The sequence below is a fragment of the Diceros bicornis genome, chromosome 13 (genome assembly GCF_020826845.1).
Source record: "Diceros bicornis minor isolate mBicDic1 chromosome 13, mDicBic1.mat.cur, whole genome shotgun sequence".
In the NCBI taxonomy this organism is placed as follows: Eukaryota; Metazoa; Chordata; class Mammalia; order Perissodactyla; family Rhinocerotidae; genus Diceros; species Diceros bicornis.
The window spans coordinates 24025352-24044913 of NC_080752.1; the positions used below are offsets into that span (position 1 = coordinate 24025352).

The window sequence follows — 19562 nt, forward strand, 5'->3', positions numbered from 1 at the left end:
TGCCTGCCCGGCCTCCCTGGTCAGGGGAGGTTCCTAACCAAACACACTCATGCCACTGCCCAGGAGGCCGCCACAGTGGGGACCCCACAAAGCAGCAAACGCACGGACCACGAGGAAGCTGCTGCTCCGTTCTTAAAGACTGGGTTTCACACAGTACCAGAGCCCGCGCCCAGAGGCCCCGCAGGGCCCCACAGTCCAGGGTCAGGGCTTCCCGGGGTGGAGCAGGAGCCAGGCAGCCTTCCAGTGCCTGGGGCACAGCGGGCGTGTCCAGTGCCCATAAATACCTTTACATAAATACGGCAGGGCTACGTTTCCAGGTAAATAGGCTGAGCTGCAGCAGCCCTAGGGCCTAGCACCAGAAGAACCTGCTTGGAGGGCAGGGGCCCAAGCCTGCACCTGCACCACACCTGCCCTCAGTCCCGACCCAGGGCGGTGGGAGGGGCGGGGCTTCCTCAGCACACATGGAGGTGCAGCCAGTGCAGCTGGGTGGCCCGAGGTCCGGTCCACTCGCCTGGGCTTGGTGGAGCTGGATCACACATGGCCTCCCTCCTTGTGGCCAGATGATCCTTGCAGAGCGAGAGCTGCAGGCTGTCCACGGCCCCTAGAGACAAGGGGAGGGCCGGAGTGCTGGCCCACGGGCTTCCCTCCTTTGTCGTCATCAAAGCCCCTGGTCCCCTTGGTGGCCCTCAGGAGGCAGGCCTCAGCGTGAGCTGCCTATGAGTTAGTGCTTTTCCGTCCTGCTCCTGAGCCCAGGCGCTGGTCTGTGAGAGGCTATGTGTGAGGCTGCTGCAGGCACAAGATAAAGGAGAGTCAGCCCCGGGGCGGGGGGGAAACTCTCGCAGGTGCCAGAGTTCTGGGCTCGCACTTCACGCTTCCCCTCCTGCCCTTCCAGCTCCAGCCTGATAGAGGAGACACAGCCACCCCCTCCTCCCAGCTTCCACCCAGCCTCACTTGGAGGCCCAGATCCTGGAACGCCCGTTGCCCTGTGGGGCCCAGATATATAAGTGCCCAGTCCCCATCCCTCCTCAGGCCTCAGTCTGCTGGTAATGGACCAGTGGCACCAACAACGCCACACTCCTGGAAATGTGGGGGTACCTCCAGCCCCCTTACCTGGGCCCAGGGTTGGGGATGGGCTCTCGGGGAGCTGGGGGGGCCCACCTGAAAACAGACAGTAGCTCACGCTAGTGCCCGAGGACCCTTGGCACCCACCATCAGACCCTCCACTCAGCCCTGCAGGGACCCCCACTCCCACCCTGCAGAGCCTGCTCCCGCTCCTATGCACACGGGGGGCTCCCCTCTCAAATTAAAGCTCCCAGCTCTGTCCTGCTTGGGAAGCACGGAAGACTGGGAGGCAGGGCTGTGGGTAGGATGGGAGGGCTTCACTCGAGGTCAAGCCAGGTCCACTCCAGGGCAGGAGACAGCAAGGCCCTGCCTATCCTCCTTCCCACCTAGCCTCACGCAGGAGATTCCTCGGGCAGCGGCGGGGGTCGGGGGTGGCTCCGGCAGGTGTATCTCTGGCTCCAGACCCCCCAGGCAAATGTCAAGGCTGCCCAGGGCTGGGGCTGCAGTGCAGTACCATACCTGACCACCAGGTTCCGCCCAGGCACCAGCCCTGCAATTTCTGCCTCCACCTCCCCGACCCCACTCACTGTGGGAGGAGGAATCCTTCCCCTAAGGGCTTTTAACAGTTTGGGGCCACAGCTGCCTTGGAGGCTCAACAAGATGCATGCATACACCACATCAAGCCTGTGTTTGGGGCTCCCAAGTCGAGGGCCCCAGTCTGGAATCTGTGCTCACAGCTCCCCCTTCACCCCATCTGCAGGGCCGGCCTCTGCAGACACAATGCTCCCAGTGCGCACAGGGCCATCCCAACAGCAGGCTGGGCCTGCGGAGCTGACCAGGGGACACCAGAGGGGCCTGGCTGGCCAGAGGAGCAGGGGCACCCCGGAGCTGTGCCTGCTGACAGCACATTCCCCCCAGAGCTTCAGGGGGCTGAGAGGCCATGGTGCGGTCATTGCAGCTTCCCTGACTATGCCTGTGGGTGCGTGTGACCACATGTGTGCACTGCAGCACATGTACGCACTGGAACACATGTATGCACTGGAGCACACGTATGCACTGGAGCACACGTATGCACTGGAGCACATGTGTGCACTGCAGCATATGGATGCACTGGAGCACGCACGTGCACTGGAGCACACATGTGCACTGGAGCACATGGATGCACTGGAATACATGCATGCATTGGAGCGCACGCATGCACTGGAGCGCACACATGCACTGGGGCACATATACGCACTGGAGCACACACGTGCACTGGGGCACATATATGCACTGGAGCACACGTATGCACTGGGGCACATACGCACTGGAGCACACGTATGCACTGCAGCACACACATGCACTGGGCACATATACTCACTGGAGCACACACATGCACTAGAGCACACGTATGCACTGCAGCACACACATGCACTGGGGCACATATACGCACTGGAGCACACGTGTGCACTGGAGCATACATGCACTGGAGCGCACACAGTGGGGCACACAGGCGTTAGCATGCACTGACGGAGCACACACACACACTACTGCACACACACACAGGCACACCTTCATGCCCTGGTCCATGTGCGGGCAAGGCAAGGAGGGGGTGGGATGGGGGGCTGGGTCAGTGCCCACCCACAATGGAACACCCAGCCCTGCCCGTGGGGTCATGGCCATCTGCAGTTTGAGCCCACCCTTGCTGCTGTCTGGGGCTGGAGAAGTGGGGCTGCTTCATGCTGGCAGCATGGGTGAGCCCTGCCTCATGGTCCAGTGGCTGTAACATTCGCACCTCACTCACCGGAAACCGTGCAGACACCATGGGTACCATGAGGGGATGGTGACGTTAGCACAGGCTAGCCCGGCCCAGCCAGCTCTGCGTGTGGGGAGGAGGGATGGGTAGGAGAGACAGGGCCTCGGCCAGGGGTGGGACTGAGGGGCACAGTATCCTCCTTCCTCTCCCCTGGGAGCCCGACTCACCTTGCTGGCATGTGGGCCCTGTGTAGCCGTCCACACAGTGGCACTGCCCACTGACGGGGTCGCAGTCAGCCCCACCCCCGCAGTCACAGCGCAGGGCACAGCCCGGCCCAAAGAGGCCCCCTCTGCAGTCTGCAGGCGGGAGGGGTCGGAGAGACACACCTGAGTGCTAGTCCTGTCTGCCCCGGTCAGGGAACCCAGGCCTTCAAGCCACCCTCCTGGTAGGGGCTTTCGGGAGACAAGACCTCGGGCCTATTTCCCGGCCCTGTGTGAGCTCTCATGTGGGAAAGCATCAGGCACCGGGCACCTGCCCAGGATCATGCCCCACATTCCTGCCCAGCCCCGGGGACGGCAAAGGGGGGCCCGGAGTTTAGGGATGTCCTTCCCCAGGGCAAGATGGGCAGGACGTGTGTGCAGTCCGCGCAGGATGGCCCCTCCTATTCCTGGGCAGGCTGGCAGATCACAGAGGTCTCCTTCCCACCTGACTAGGGCCTCTTCCTATGACTGCAGAACCCACCCCAGCAAGAGGCCACCCCAGGGATTCTGTGGGCAGACAGAGGGCAGGGCGTGGCCCTGATTAACCCCGAGTGGGAGCTCCATGCTGGGCCCCCCTCTGAGCAGCTGCCCCTGCAGAGGGGGGACAGGCACATGGGGGCACTGTGCCCAGACCGGGGCTCAACCAATGCAATGGATACTTGCCACTGACAGAGACCCACACCTGTGTCCCCCTGAGCAGGACCCCAGACTCACCAAGGTCACAGGTGGTCCCCATGCGACCCGGGGGGCAAAGGCAGTGGCCAGTGACGGGGTCACAGGGCACCCCACCCTCACAGTCACACTGCTGGCGGCAGCCCTCTCCGAATGAGCCAGGCTCGCACCCTGGTGGGGGGCAGTGGGCTCAGTGTCTCTTCCTGTGCCTCATCCGGACTGGACAGGGCCAGGGAGAGGGGTCGGGGGGAGCACATGGGGGCACGGAACACTCACCCCTCTCGCAGAACTGGCCATGGAGGCCGGCGGGGCAGAGGCATTGGCCACTGACGGGGTGGCAGGGGGCTCCATGCTGACACCTGCACGCCCCCTGGCAGCCAGCCCCGTGGAAGCCGGGGGGACAGGCTGAGGGAGACCTGGGTTAGAGCTCCCGCCTCAGTTTGCCCAGAGTGAGCAAAGGGCGGGGTTCAGGGGCCCCAGCTCCCCATTCCTCTTGCCCAGGCCCAGCTCCCCCGTCACAGCTGGGGCTCAGGTGGGAGCTCTGTCTGCTCCCCTCTGACCCTGAGCCAGGGACCTGTGGCCTCGGAGCCCCACTGTGAGCTGGGGTCAAGCCTCGTCTCATGGGGTCCCCGTGGGAGTGACACGGAAAGTGGCCGTCACTGTGGTGGAGCCAAGGTGGGCCCGGATCCCCCGTGTGGGAGGAGCGGACGCAGGGCAAAGGTCCCAAGCCCACGACTCACGGTGCTCGCAGGCCTGGCCATAGAAGCCGGGACCGCAGCGGCAGGCACCCGTGGTGGGCTCACAGGTGCCATTGTTGCGGCAGGAGCACTCCAGGCGGCAGGCGGCGCCGTAGCGCCCTGGGGGGCAGGCTGGGGAGAGAGCCCCAGGTCAGCCTCCTGCAAGAGAACAGGGCACGAGGGCGGCCCCTCGGGTGCTAGCCTGACTCAGGTGACCCTGGAGCCTCGCTCAGCCCCACGGCAGCCCAGGGCCCACCAAGTCGCCATGGGCCCCCCACCAGTGGGGCACATCCCTCCGTCCTGTGCAGCTGCTGACCCTCCAGCTCGCACAGGGACACGGCCCTCCAGGCTGGCCCAGACACTCACCCAGTTCACAGCGCGGCCCCATCCAGCCCAGGCTGCAGGAGCAGCTGCCATTGGTGGCATGGCATAGACCCCCATTTCTGCAGGAACACACGTGCTCACAGCCCACTCCAAACCGGTTCTGGGGACAGCCTGGGGGCAGAAGGTGGACGCTGCTTGGAGCTCTGGCCCAGGGCTGGATACTCTCCACGGACACATCTCACCAGGTCTGACATTCACTCAACAAACGCTTCCGGGAGCCTCTCGGGGACGGTCTCTGCCCCTAGGGCACACACGTGCCAGGGAGTGACACCCACTGTGTCCTGCCCATTCATCCATCCTCTGTCAGCAAATGCCAGGCCTGACCTGGTGCTGAGGCTAACTCAGGGTGAAGGTACCAGGACCCCCAGGGGCTGCGAGCACCTGCCCAGCCGGCAGGAGGGGATCAGGGAAGCCTGCCTGGAGGTGGCAGCACTCTGCACGAGTGCATCCTCCAGGCTGAGAGGAGGCCAGCCAGTCGTGCACTCAGGGTTGGCTTATCTGCAGCCCGTTCGTAATCTGACTGAGCCCACGGCTGCCGTCCTTCCCTGAGGCTGAGGACAAGGCCTGGCTGTAGCCGGGTCTCCCAGGGTTTCTGACCCTTTGCTGCCACGGGCTGAGAACCGGGGAGGGGGGTGTCACTGGCCCCTCGATGAAGTGACTGTGGTGACCAGAGGGTGGCAGCGGGCTCAGACCTACCAGGTGTGGGGGCCAGGCCAAGAGGTTTGGGGCATGCCCATGCTCCCCATCAGGAGCATGAGCCCCACGACTGTCCCCAGGGGCCACCCCATGTCCCCACCATGGCCTGTGCTCCACGCCTCCCTCTACCTGGGGGCCCTGCCCCTGGGCCCAGTGGAAAGAGCCAGAAGGACCAACGGGACATCAACCAAGAGACTGGCTTGGTCCTCAGATGAAACATCCGTCTGACCCCTCCTGCTAGAGGGGTTCTGGGTGAGAACCTGCTCAGCCCCAACCGGCCACTTGGGGGAGTCAGTGGAGGCCGTTGATGTCAACGTGCCACCCAGGGGCCCGCTTCTCCCCCATCGCCCCCCACTGCTGGGGCTGACGGAGTAACGCCTGCGAAGTGCTGACGGCAGCCAGCGGCGCGGGCACTCACTGTGCTCACAGTGGACGCCGGTCCTCCCCGCGGGGCAGGTGCAGGCGCCCGTCACGGGGTTGCAGGCTGCCCCCTGCCCACACTTGCACACGTGGGCACAGCCAGGGCCGAAGTGGCCCTGGGGACAAGCTGCCGGGAGAGAAAGGGGGGTGGCTGCCCCTGGCTGGCTTCTCTCTCTGCCCTGTCAACCCAGAGACAGGACAGGACGAGGCAGGGAGGGGGACCCCTGTGTCTGGCCCAGACAGGGTGGAGACTGCCTGCTCCCCAGCCCCTGCCCACCCTGGCATCTTCCTTCCACCCGCAGGCTCTGCTGGGGGCCAGGCCTGCTCCACAGCGACAGTGACTCACCGCGGCCTTCAACCCTCCCTGCCAGCCCAGCCAGCATCCCAGACGGGCAGAAAGTCCCACGACTCAGGGAAAGGCCCTCTTCCTGGCAGGACGCCTGGCTGGCCTGCACTGCAGTGCACAAGCCCCTGGTGGGCACAACCCGGTGAGGGGGCACAGCACACAGCCGGGCAGAGCTGGCGGGCAGGGACACTGGGGTCACACCAGCACCCCCCAACTCAGCCAGCCTGGGACCAGGCCCAGTGGGAGAGTGGTCAGGGGGCTGTCCTCCCGGCAGGCTGGCTGGCGGGGCCCTGCCCACGGAAGCGCAGGGAAGAGCCGCCCCACCTCACCCCGGCCACTCACCGAGGCTGCAGTCGGTCCCGAGGAACCCAGCGGGGCAGCGGCAGGCCCCTGTGGCCGCATCACAGGAGCCACCGTTGAGACACCCACACAGCTGCTCACAGCCTGGCCCGAACCGTCCGGGTGGGCACCCTGCAGGGGGAGGGGCCAGCTGCCAGGGGGCTGGGCCCTGCCCCCCACGCAGAGCCCCTGAGGTCCCCCCCTCACGCCCTCAGATGAACGCCTTCCCAGGACGGCCTGGCAGGCCGCACGGGCAGCACTCACGTAGCCGGCAGCCGGCGCTGTGGAAGCCGGCAGCGCACACGCAGGCCCCCGAGGCCGGGTGGCAGGCCTGGTTCTCGCCGGGACACTGGCACTTCTGCCCACAGCTCTCCCCAAAGGTGTCGGGCGGGCAGGCTGAGGTACAGGTGGGGGGTCAGTCCTGGCCCAGCCCGGGAACGGGCATCCTCCCTGGAGTCGCTCCCTGAGGCCGCCCTTGCACGAGGTTTTGAGGCAGAGCTCAGGGGTACATGTGGCCTGAGCTTCAGGCTGCATCAGGAGGGGCTGAGCCACCCACTGCCCCAGGGTCCACCCCATTTGGTCACCTACCCTGCTCACAGCCGGGCCCGGTGAAGCCTGGGGGACAGCGACACTCCCCAGTGACATGGTGGCAGGCAGCACCAGGTGGGCACTGGCAGTGCTGGGCACAGGCCTCTCCAAACCAGCCAGGCGGGCAGGCTGCAGGAAGGCGTGGGCTGGGGTGGCGGGAGCCCTGGGGCCAGCGCAAGCCCGGAGGGGTCACTGGGTAAAGGACCCACCCCCTCCCAGGCAGGTGGTTCCCCGGGTGCTGGCGGAGCTGGGGAGCTCACCATTCTCGCACCGTGAGCCCCTCCATCCTGGGGGACAGAGGCAGGACCCCATGACGTGGTGGCAGGTGGCTCCCCGCCGGCAGGCACAGCGCTCCGCACAGCCAGCCCCATATGTGCCCTCGGCACAGGCTGGGGGATGAGACAGGCAGAAGGCTGAGTCCTGCTCCAGGGGGCTGGGCCAGGCCAAACGCACCCCACCCCTCAGGCCAGCCTCCTGGGTCCAGACCCCTGCAGGGGACCCTGGCAGCTCAGACAGCAGCCCCATCTCCTACCTACCAAGGACAGCCTCGGTCAGGCCCCCACACCTGGATCAAGGCTGAGGTCACCCCTGACGGGCCCAGTGGGGCCGCCTGGCCTCCCTGCACTGGTCCCTAACCCGCCCCACTCACGGCTCTGGCACTTGTCCCCAGTCCAGCCGGCCGGGCAGATACAGTGGCCCACGTGCCGGTCACAGAGGCCGCCATTGAGGCATCCGCAGCTGTGCTGGCAGTCGGCTCCAAAGCGCCCAGGGAGGCACTCTGCAGGGGCGGGCACGGGTGAGGGTCCCACCTCCTGGAGCAGGGCTGTGCCCCTGGGACCCAAGAGACCCCCGCCCCACCCATGCTTCCTGCACCCAGAGCCCCGGATCCTGTGTCCTTGGGAAGGAGGGTGCCCGGGGGCTGGTCACACTACAGGCCCGCGGCCACACCTCAGGACACTGCCCCCCCACAACCAGGGAGCAGTCATTGGCCATAGATGGAGGGCGCTGTGCTACGGCACATTGAGGTGCCGGCCCTGGCTCCCACAGACCGCAGGGTCCCTCCTCCCTCCTCTGCCTGCGAAGGGCTCACCCTTTTCACAGGCCAGGCCAGCCCAGCCCTCTGGGCAGGTGCAGTGGCCCGAGACAGGGTCACAGGTGCCCCCGTTTTGGCAGAGGCAGGAATGCTGACAGTCCTTGCCGTACAGGCCCGCGGGGCAGGCTGGGGGATGTAGAGGGAAACAACTTGCAGTGTGCTGCCGGCCAGGCCCACTGGGGCCTGCACCCTCCCTTCCCCCAGGAGGGCCAGCCACGGGGACCTGCAGGCTTTCCAGCCCACCCCAAGCCAACATCAGACTGGGGATGGGGACCTCGCCCAGGGCTGTTCCTAAAATGACCTGCCCCAGGCCACCCCGGGCCCACCAGCCCACCCTTACGGGGCTCAGCGCTGAAGGCTGTGGCCCTGGGTCCCAAGCAGCCATCTTCCTCCCCTCCCCTGGGTGCCCCACGGGTGTGTGACCCCAGTCCTCCCTGCCCATGGCCCCCCGGTAACCTTATGTCCACCCAGCATCCTATGTGCATGTGACCCTGCACGGCCCGGCAAGCGGCGAGCACGGTCCCTGGCCCTGGACTCCTGCGTGGGGGCAGGAGATCCTCCTGGGCAAGGCTTACCCTGCAGGCAGGTGGGGCCTGTCCAGCCAGGGCCACAGTGGCAGTGCCCACGGACAGGGTCACAGGAGGCCCCGTTAAAGCAGGAGCAGGCCCGGCTGCAGTTGTACCCGTAGGTGTGGGCCGGGCAAGCTGCAGGGGAGAGGGGCCATCAGGGGCCTGGGGGGACACACCCGGGGAGGGTCTGCAGCAGATCTGGGCCGCTGGGCAGATGCCCCTGGGCTGCTGTGGTCGATCTTCCCCTCCCTCTGGCCTGGACACACTCAGGGCAACCACAGACAGGGACCAACATGCTGGGCCTCTGGGGCAAAGCCACCTGGGGTGGCCACCTGGCAGCTTCGGACACCCAGGACGGGGCCCCAGGAGAGAGTCTGGCACAGTGGACGGGTCCCCCCACCCGCAGCCCCCAGGGTTGACGCGGCCTCACGCACTCTGGGCGCAGCGGGGGCCCCGGCGGCCGGCCGGGCAGAGGCAGGAGCCCTTCACGGCATCGCAAGGCACTCCCGCGGTGCAGTTGCAGGCACTGCGGCAGTCCATGCCAAAGAAGCCGGCTGGGCAGGCTGCAGGCAGGAGCGTGATGGGGACACGGCCATGGGTCACAGGACCCTGCCCGCACTCCGGCCACCCTAGCCTGCCCTGGCCCATACCCTGGCTCACCGTGCTCGCAGAAGGTTCCCCTCCAGCCGGCTGGGCAGGTGCACGCCCCGCTGACGTGGTCACAGGCTGCCCCATGCTCACACTGGCACCGCCGCCCACAGCCTGGCCCGAAGTGGCCCTGGGGACACTCTGAGACACGCAGCCCCGGCCCACCATCAGTTGGGGGGTAGTGAGCCTGACCCCGTCCTGCCCGGGCCCCTGCCATATCAGACGAGGCCTGGGATTGTGGGGTAGGAGCTGGCTCATGGAGAAGCCCTTCCCTACCCAAGGAGGGCTGGGCTCACCCACATGCCCCCACCCCCCACCCCGCCCAGCTAGGAACTGAGCCCCAAGGGAGGCAGGAGCCCCAGGCGTGACTTTGGGAACTGCCTCTAGGACGACCTGCCCCAGGCCTGGCCCGGACCCAACAACCTGGCCATGGAGGGACCACACGCCGAAGGGCAAGGCCCTCAGTGCTCAGCGGACTCCCTCCTCCCCTCCTCCAAGTGCCAGGTGCCCTGAGGGGTATGACTGGCCCCACCTTGCCCTGCCTGCTGCTCCAGGCGGGCCTTATGTCAGGCCCAGATAGGTAGGAGGGAGGGGCCTGGCCCAGGCTGGGGAGGGAGAGCGAGGTGAGCGCAGGGGAGGAGACCCCTGCTTGTCTGGGGAACAGGAGGGCAGGACCAGGTCCCCCAACATGTGCATGCGTGTGTGCACGTGTGTGTGTGCACATGTGCCTATGTGCGTGCACGTGCGTGTGCACACGGGGCACGGCTGTGGGCCAGGCCAGGACTCACGCTGCTCGCACCGGGGGCCCGTGTAGCCGGCCTCGCACAGGCACAGGCCGCTGGCGGCATCGCAGCTCCCGTGGCCTGCGCTGCAGTTGCAGGTGTGGCTGCAGTCAGGTCCCCAGTACCCGCTGTCACAGGCTGCAACAGACCCCGGGTCACCCCGTGCGGGCCCAGAGGAGCCCACGGGCACCACAGCCAGGTCGAGGGGACGGGGCCTCCCGCTGGCCCCCCGTGTCCCGGGGCTGGGGTGGAGCCTTCTCTGGAGATGGGAGGGATGCTCGGACAAAGGGCCACCTACGTCTCTGGCAGCTGAGGCCGGTCCACCCAGGGGCACAGCTGCAATGTCCGGTTGCCGGGTGGCAGTGTCCATCATTGGCACAGGAGCACCTCATCTGGCAGCCGGGCCCAAACCAGCCTGCTGGGCAGGCTGTGGGCAGAGGGCGGGTGAGCATGGTGGGGCCGGGCACTGCCCGCCAGCCCGGGATCACAGACGGGGGCCGAGGCGAGGCGGTGCGGCACTCACCGTCCTGGCAGCGGCTGCCCGTGTAGCCAGGGAGGCAGAGGCAGGCTCCGGTCTCAGGCTCACAAGTGGCCCCGTGCTCACACGCCGGGCAGATCTCCTGGCAGCCAAGCCCCCAGCGGCCCTCGGGACAATCTAGCCCCCACGACCAGTCAGTCTCCCTGTGTGGCACGGCACTGACCCCCCATGCCACAGCCCAGGAGTGGGAACCACTGTTCCCATCTGAGCCGGGCCAGGGGAGGAACAGGAACAGGCCATCGGAACGCCCGGCCCCTCCTCAGGCTGCAGGCTGCAGCGTGCCCACCCCGGGAGGAGGAGCTCCTGCCCCAGGACGGCTCAACAGGCAGACGGGGGCCCAGGAGAAGGGCCAGGACACCGCATGCAGTGAACAGGCAGCCAGGAGGGTGACCAGCAGGCTGAGGGACCACTGGGTCCTCTGCTGGCTGACCTGTCCCCACTTCCTAGTGGGCCCCTCTATGAGCATGGCCACCCAGGGCAGCCGCAGACCCCACTCCGAGACCCAAGGGTGGTTCAGCGTGGGCTCTCGTAGCTGCTATGGATGGGTCTGGGGTCTGTCGGCTCCCCAAACACGGCCCAGGGCTGGGGCCCCATGCCACAAGAAGGTGAGGGGGGACCTCAGAACACGGCTGTCACTCACCTGCCCCACAGTCGTCCCCGGTCCTCCCAGGAGGGCACTGGCACTGCCCCGTGATCCGGTGGCAGGAGGCGCCCCCACAGGAGCAGGAGCCCGAGCAGTTCACACCGAACGTCCCCTCTGGGCACTCTGCAGGAGGGAGCAGGAAGGGCCTCAACCACCCCCACGAGGAGCTGCCCTCCTCCCCTTGGGGCCCCTAGCACCTGCCCCCGGCCCCAGCGGGGTTGCTGGACACCGACGGTGTGGGTAACCAGGGATGTCACAGGAGCAGGCAGGGGACAGGGGACCCGGGGCAGGGTGGCTGACCTGTGCTTGGCCAGCAGCCAATGCCTGGGCTGACCACGCACGGGGGAGCAGTGAAGGGCAGCCCGGAGGGCACAGACAGACAGGATCCAGGGGCAGGCTGGGCAGGGGGCAGCAGAGGGCAAGGGCGAGGCCGAAGCAGGATCTCAGGCATCCAGGACCCTAGAGAGCGCCCGGCAGCAGGTGGCAGGGTGGCTCTGCCCTCCTTCCTCCCACCCTGGTTGGCCCAGAGAACCCCCCACTGGTCACCGCAGTGTCCTCCCCACTGCCAAGGAGTGACAGTGTCCCGGGAACAGTGGCATGGGGCAGGGCCCCAAGAAAGAATGTAGGTGCCCTGGAGCCTTGCTCCACCCCGAGAGGGCCTGCAGTGGCTGCTCCAGTGGCCTTGCAGAACCCCGGGTGCCTGAAGCCCCTGAGCCCCCTCCATACTCCCCACGCCTGCCCTGCTGGACAGGAAGCCCCGGGGATGGAGAAGGCCCCTGCTTGCCCCAGCGCCATGCGGCCCGCACTGAGGCTGCTGGAAGGAAAGTTCTCCCAGGCCCACGAAGGCATGCACAGCACCCAGAAGGGACGGGCTGCGGGCCCACGCTCCACGCCTGAATGATCAGAGCTCACTGATCAGAACACCCCACTTGGGGGGAGCTGGGAGCTGAGGACGTGTCCTGCCTCAGGAGGAGTGTCAGCTGGATGGGGCAGAGCCCCAGATCTGGGGCCTTCTGGAGCCCTGAGAGGGGGATTTGGGGACAAAGGACACACCCCAGTGAACCCTTGTCATGAGGACCCATACCCCACGGGCACCCACCCACATCCCACCCCGGGGCACAGGCACGTCAACAGGACAGGTTGCGCAGCACAGGCAGGTGCATGCGCCAGGTGCCCGGGCGCAGCACAGGTGCACGTGCTAGGAGCACAGATAGCACCCACGTAATATGGACCAGGGAAAGAGAGGTCCTGCGACGCCAGTTGGAGGTGCTCCACCTGGCCTCGGAAAGCCCCCTCTCCACTAATTGGGGGCAGATGTCCATTTGGGGCGGTAACACTTTCCAGACCTAACAACAGTGGGGAGCCTATCACTTCTATAAAAATGTGCCATTTCCTGTGGCTCATCCTTAGGGCACTGGAGGCTTTTAAAGAAAAAATGAAAAGAAAGAATAAGAAAACCAGCAGGGAAGGGTTGGGGTGAAGGCCCCTCCACGTCTCAGCAAACAGACCGGGTAGGGAGGGCGAGATGGCGGCTCTTCTCCGGAGAGGCCCCTCGGTGTGCAGGGGGGCGGGAATGGAGGGTAGCAGGCCTCGCGGAAGGGCAAGCGGCACGTGTGTTTGTGTGTGCGCGCGCACATGCAGTGGGGGAGGCGGGGAAAGAGAAGAGTCAGGAGACGCAGCCCACATCGAGTCGGCATGATCGTTACGGAAAAGAGACGCTTGGCGTTGTTGATGGTGGCCGAGCCCCCAGAGGGCCTCATGCAGATTGGGGTGGGGGTGGGGGTGGGAGGGTCAGGCTGGGTTCTGAGCCCTACACCCACCCCTCCTGCACCAACGGGACCTGAGAGCCCTCGATGGCATCATCTCTGGGGTCTCTGGGACCACGACATGGGAGGGACCTGGCCTGGGTGCAGAGGGAGACTGACCCCTCAGCTTGGGCTGGGGGTCGCCCCATGCAGTGACACCCTAGACTAGACCTCTATGGCTCCCACTGCTCTGGCCGATGGACGTGGACACTGTGTGCGCCGTGTACCAAGGGAGGTCCAACCTGCCGTGCCCTGTCAGCAGGGGCCGCACAGCCCCGTTACTCATGCTGAGGGCTCTTCCCCTCCATCTGCCCACAACACGTGAACGTGGGGCCCCCAGGTTCCAGCCTCGCCCACCACTCTGTGCGTCCCCAGGCCTTGGCATCCACGTGGAGGGCCTTCTATCATGTCCCACACCCCATGCTGGCACCTCCAGCCCAGACTTCGCTCTGAGCCACCACCCCCAGGAGCAGCCGCCTCTGATGGCTTGCTCAGTCCGTCAGGAAGGAGCTCCTGCAGCCAGCTTCAGCACAACCAGGCTCAGTATGTTCCCATGGAATGAGTGAGAGAGGGAGTGAGTGAATGATTCTGGAGAGGCATCCACCCCTTTTCTGGGCATACACACCAGCTCCTGCCTGAGCAGTCCTCTCGGCCACACAGCCACGGGCAGACCAGCGGCCTTGTCACTGCTGGTACAGGACAGGGACACAGCTGGTAAAGGTGCTGCCCAGGCCAGACTGCAGGGCTGACTCAGTTTCTGGTGTCCAGAGCCCAGGGTGAACGACCTGCACACCACCCAGACCCTGGGCACCAGGGCTGGCCACTCACCTTGGTCACAGGCCTTCCCTTGGTAGCCAGCAGGACACTGCTTCCCACACTCGCCGCTGACGGGGTCACAGGCTGCGCCCGGAGGGCAGGCGCACATCTGCCGGCACCCCAGCCCAAAGAAGCCCGGCTCGCACTCTGCAGGGGGCGAGGAGAAGGGACCCTGCAGGGTTCAGGCGGCCCCGGAGCCCTCCCCCCGCGCCCCTGCACTCACCGTCCTGGCATCGCTCGCCCCTGAAGCCGGCCTTGCAGGAACAGCTGCCGTCCCTCCTGTCGCAGGCACGCGTGTTCCGCTGTTCACATCGGCACTCCTCCGAGCAGCCCGGCCCGAATGCCCATGGCGGGCAGGCTGCACCCACAGAACCATGAGGGGCCTGTCTACCTGAGCACCGGCCCCTCCCCTCTCCAGCCCCTGCTTACTGAGATGTGTCCCCAGGACCCGGCACAGAGCTGGCACTGTCCCCCAGCCACTGGTGCCCAGAGGACCGGGACCGCTGTGCCCCGCTTATAGATGAGAAACAGGGTCTCAGTGAAGTCAGGAATTTGCCCTGGAGCCCGCCACTTCCCAGCCGGGAAACTCTCGGGATCTGGGTTTCTCTCCTCGAAATAATCCTTTTACGAAGTGCTGCAGAGCTGCTGGGATGAAGTCTACCCCTCATCACTCACCTTTTCTCCACCAGCCCATCGCCCCTCCCCTCCTGGGCTGTCTGTGGACCCCACGGAGGGGGGACCCACTGGGGCTCAGGACTCGCCCTTGCTGCCAGGAAACTCCAAAACCAAGACAAGCCCTGTGCTCTGGGAGCTTACACAGGATGCCTGCCCCTGCCCACGCCTGCAGCCCACCCACCAGCCCGGTTGGGGCTGGGAGGCACCACAAGGCTGGAGACTGCCCACCCAGACGCCCTAGAGGTCAAAGCAGTCCAGAGGACGTGCCTTTGAGTCCAGAGACCTGGGGTGGACCCCACGTCCCAGCCAGGAACCTCGCTGAGCCCCCCTGTGTTTTTGTCTCCAAAGGGGGAAGAGTCAACCCCAGGCCAGACCGTGGGCAGGAAGGCACAGGGTGAGTGCTTGGCTATACTACAGGCTGCCCCCCAACCCCCCGGACATGGGCAGTCAGTGGGCAGCAGGACTCACCCAGGTGGCAGAAGCGGCCATAGAGCCCCGGGTCACAGAGGCAGGCCCCATAGACGCGGTGGCACCGGCCCCGGTTGGCGCAGTGGCACTTTTTGCGGCAGTGCTTGCCGTAGAAGCCCTTGGGGCAGCCTGTAGGAAGGTGGGGCCTCCTGAACGTCCCCCGGATACAGCCCCCACGTCCCAGGAGACGCTCCAAGGGGCCCCAGCACATGAGCCAGGAGTGGCCTGGGCCTCTGCACCCCAGACAGGGAAGGGCCCAGGGGGTAGGCAAGGCACCACAAGGGCACGACAGGCACAAGACAAGCCCCATGGATGTGACCGTCCACCCTGGCTGGCCTGTTCCCCCCAGGGTCTGTGGCCTGGACGTAGGCCAGGGCAGAAGGCCAAGTACATCCTCAGCACACATGTGGCAGATGCACAAAGACCTCATCCGATCACCTGCGTCTGACCCGCACCTACAGCATCCCAATTTCTGTCCCTCGGTGGTCACCTAGCCCAACCTCCGGACCTCAAAGAGGGTAGGACACACAGCCTCAACTGGCCAGGGTCCCAGCCTGAGCTCAGGGGCCCAGGGTTGGGAAGGCCTTCTGGCTTTCCTTCTTGAAACGCCTCCCTCTGGCCCGGTCCTGCCCCAGTCCTGCCTACTGAAGGGCAGGGTATGTCCATGTCCTAATCCCCAAGATCTGGTCAGACCATCCTGGATTATGCCACACGTGTCCTTAGAAGAGAAAGGAGATGGAGGCTGGAGACAGGAAGAGGAGGAGGCCATGGGAAGATGGAGGCAGAGACTGGGGGATGTGGCCACCAGCCCAGGATGCCTGGAGTCTAGGAAACTCACACAGGGGCCCGAGAAACCCTCACACACCTGAAAACTGGCCTGCCAGGCCTCTCTTGGGACTAACCTCCTCAAGCTTAGCTGCACAGGTACACTGTACCCACAGGTCCCCAACTGAGACCCAGGTCTCCGGAACCACACCACATCACAAGCAGAAGCACTAAAATGCAGGCCCTTGATCTGCCAGGAGTCCCTAGGGTCCGTTCAGGGCCGGTCACCCACACAGCTCCTAACAGGCAGTGGGTTTCTCAGCCCTCAGCACAACAGGAATGGCAGATTGAAAGGGAAGAGAGGCAGGGATGCTGACCGAGCCGAGCAGGCTGACCAGAGGGAGGACCGGACCTGGGACTTCGAAACCTGCCCTGTAGAGCTCACACGGGCCACCCCAAGGCACGGGGGGTGGGTTCCATTGATTGCTACCATCCATGTGCTAAGGCAGTAAGTTCTTGATAAGTTTAGCTACATTCTCCAGCAAAAGAGGCAGGATTGTAATGGTCTGAAGACTTAAAGATGAAGCATTAGTCGCCTGGGAAACTTATGTGGACTCTCTAATTCCTCCAGAAACGCTGAAACTTCAGAGTTAGAAAGGACGTTAGTGTCATCCCATGCAGCCACGGGCTGCATCCAAATACACCTTTGCAGAAGGTGTATCCCTTCTGCAAATCCCACCCAGACATCATGCAGCTCTACTTGAATGCTTTCAGGAATGGAGAGCTCACTACCTCCCGAGGAACCCATTCCAATAGTACTATTCTTCTGTCAAGTCTTCACCATTGCTATAGTTTTGTTGTTAGCGCCATCGAGTCAATTCCGACTCCTAGTGCCCCATGGACAGCAGAGCGGAGCCCTGCCCAGTCTTTTTGGGCCATCCTTTCACCATCCGGCACTCTACCAAACAATGCTCTGCTATTCACAAGGTTTTCATGGCCAATTTTTAGAAGTGGGTGGCCAGGTCCTTCTTCCTGGTCTATCTTGGTCTAGAAGCTCTGCTGAAACCTGTCCACCATGGGTGACCCTGCTGGTATTTGAAATCCGGGTAGCAGAGTTTTCAGCATCACAGCAACAGGCAGCTGCCACACTGTGACAACTGACAGGGGCGTGGTGTGGTTCCCTGACCAGGAAACGAACTTGGGCCACAAGGTGAGAGCCCCGAATCCTAACCACTAGACCCCCACTGCTATAGTTAGGTCCCGGAAAAATTAGCAAACAATGAACACTCCATGCCTCTCCTAAAGGGCCTCACCTGTGTACCTCTCCCCACTCCCATGGAAAGAAGGCACTAGGAGAAGCCGGGAGGGGGCTGAGAGCTGGTGCCCCCTGTCCCCTCCCCCCCAGAGACAATCCCAGAGGCACAGGAGGGGCTGCACCCACCATCCTCACAGTGGGCTCCGCTGACACCCGGAGGGCAGCGGCAGGCCCCCGTCATGGGGTCGCAGGTGCCACCGTTCTGACAGTTGCAGGAGAAGCTGCAGTTCTTGCCAAAGGTGTCTGGAGGACAGGCTGCAGGGGATGACAGGGAAGCAAGAGGGTCACCGGCCCGCAAAAGGACTCTAGGCCCAGAAGCCCCTTCAAGGACAGAGACACCAGGAGTGTGAGCCTCCCAGGTCAAAAGCAACTGCCCAGAGCAACAACCGATGGCAGTCGTGCCCGTGCCCCTACTACGCACACAGCAGACATCACTAATCAATCACCACATCCTCCCTCTGCACTCCAACACATCCACCTTCTCAACGAGCACTTCCAACAGGCAGAGATGGTCACTACGGCTCTTGAGACCAAACTGCCAGTGACATCCCTGGTCTCGGGTCATTAAGCAGGGAGTGCAACAGGCTCTGGACCGAAGCTGGGAGAGCAATTTTCCAATGTGTTTCAGCTACCAGTACCATGTGGTCCGGGGAAGTGGCTGCCCCACCCAGAACACGGGCACAACCAGCCCACCCACCAGCCACTCTGACGACCCCCTCTATGGTCTCAGTGAGTTGTCGGCTTGCTTATCACTGGACCCGTTGACTGTGACATCTGTGAGAGGCAGAGCCCTGGCTCCCCAGTTCCCGGAGTCTCCCAGTGCCTAGAACTGGGCCTGCACAGAGCGGGCAGTCAGCAGACACTGAACGAATGAGTGAATGAATGAGTGAAGGGATGTGCCCACACGGCGCCCTGCCCAGGGCTAGCGGGGGGAGCAAAACAACGGGCTCCTGGCAGGTCTGGGGCTCACGGCCCCCTGCCACCCCACAGCAGCCTCACTCTCATTGCAGACAAGCCCGGTCCAGCCCTCGGGGCAGTCGCAGCCGTCCAGGCCCGGGAGGCAGGTCCCTCCGTTCCTGCAGTCGTCGCAGGTCAAACTGCAGTCTTGGCCAAAGGAGTCATCCAGGCAGACTGGAGGGCAGACCAGGAAAGGGGCCTCAGAGCCAGACCCTTGCCCTCAACTCCGCCAGGGCTCGGGTGCACAAAGGCTGGCTCGGCACCTCAGGCCAGAGAAGGGGGCACAGGGGATGTCCTCAGCCCATGAAGGCCCCAAGCGGGCAAGGTAGGATGTGGGAGCCAGATGCTGGGGCCTGGAAGGGCTCTAAACGGGAGCCTGGGGCCTGGTCCAGCCCCGGCTCAGCTCTGGACGTGCTGTGCAAACTAAGCAACCGGCTCGACCTCTCTGAGCCTTGGTCAAACAAGCAGAGGTCCTTCCTCATGCCCAAGACTTCAGGGAGGGGAGCGACCTGGCCCGAGGGGGCGCTGGCTGCCGTCCCAGAGAGCAGAAGCCCCAGAGCTGGGCCCACCTCTCACCAAACTTCTCCGCCAGAGTGTGTTCGCCCCGGGCCTCTGCCTCCTCCTCCTCGGCCGCCACGTAGTCGTCTTGGAAGAGGTGGGGCAGCTCGTCCCGGAGCTCCGTGATGTGCGGGGGGCGCCGCACAAAGGGCAGCTGGCCCTCCAGGTCCACCTCGGGTAGCTCCAGGGCTGGGCGAGGGTACAGAGGCCGCTTAGCCCCTGCTGCTCACCTGCCCTCCCCGGGACTGCCCACAGGTGGCTCAGGATCTGAGCCCCACCCCACGGACCCCACCCACAGCCCCCGCCACCTCTCCTCACCCTGGTCACCAGGGGTCGTCCCAGCTGTACTCCTGACCCTAATTCTCAGGACAGAGAAGGCTCCGGGCCCTGTGGACCTGACCCATGCCATGTCCACCCCAACTGTCCCAGCTCCCACCCTGACCCTAGGGACCCTGAACATGGAGGGGAGGTGGGGGGCAGGGGCAGCTCTCTGCCCCTCTGGACGCTGTCCTCAGTCCCAGGGACGATGACCTTTCTCTCTTCTGGGCAGAGCAGAAGCTGGACCACCCAGGACCCTGAGTAACACTCTGCCCTGGGGACACCTATCTGGCCAGTCCCTTTCCCCCACCCTGCTGCCCCCCACCTGTCCCACTGAGATGGGGTCCACACAGCCCGGAAGGTGGGTGCAGGG

At 64.9% G+C, this 19562-nt stretch overlaps 1 protein-coding gene across 18 annotated transcripts in view; it reads right to left on the reverse strand.

Moving 5' to 3' along the window:
• Positions 1-320: 320 nt before the first annotated feature.
• The window catches only part of MEGF6 (multiple EGF like domains 6), a 107202-nt gene continuing 87960 nt past the window's right edge, over positions 321-19562 (reverse strand). For 4 of the 18 annotated variants that reach the window (XM_058552703.1, XM_058552700.1, XM_058552714.1 and 1 more), the window contains 25 exons: positions 18890-19060; positions 18356-18487; positions 17483-17611; positions 15277-15405; positions 14357-14491; positions 14146-14280; positions 11510-11635; positions 10855-10986; positions 10630-10758; positions 10338-10469; positions 9562-9690; positions 9336-9464; positions 8908-9036; positions 8330-8458; positions 7889-8017; positions 7500-7628; positions 7240-7368; positions 6916-7047; positions 6655-6783; positions 5965-6093; positions 4833-4961; positions 4470-4598; positions 4006-4134; positions 3772-3900; positions 1165-3153 (listed from right to left, as the gene is read on the reverse strand). In XM_058552703.1, the coding sequence (XP_058408686.1) occupies positions 2891-3153; positions 3772-3900; positions 4006-4134; positions 4470-4598; positions 4833-4961; positions 5965-6093; positions 6655-6783; positions 6916-7047; positions 7240-7368; positions 7500-7628; positions 7889-8017; positions 8330-8458; positions 8908-9036; positions 9336-9464; positions 9562-9690; positions 10338-10469; positions 10630-10758; positions 10855-10986; positions 11510-11635; positions 14146-14280; positions 14357-14491; positions 15277-15405; positions 17483-17611; positions 18356-18487; positions 18890-19060 (3422 nt within the window). In that variant the 3' untranslated portion in view covers positions 1165-2890. The other 14 variants (XM_058552711.1, XM_058552716.1, XM_058552701.1 and 11 more) reach the window with 13 other exon arrangements.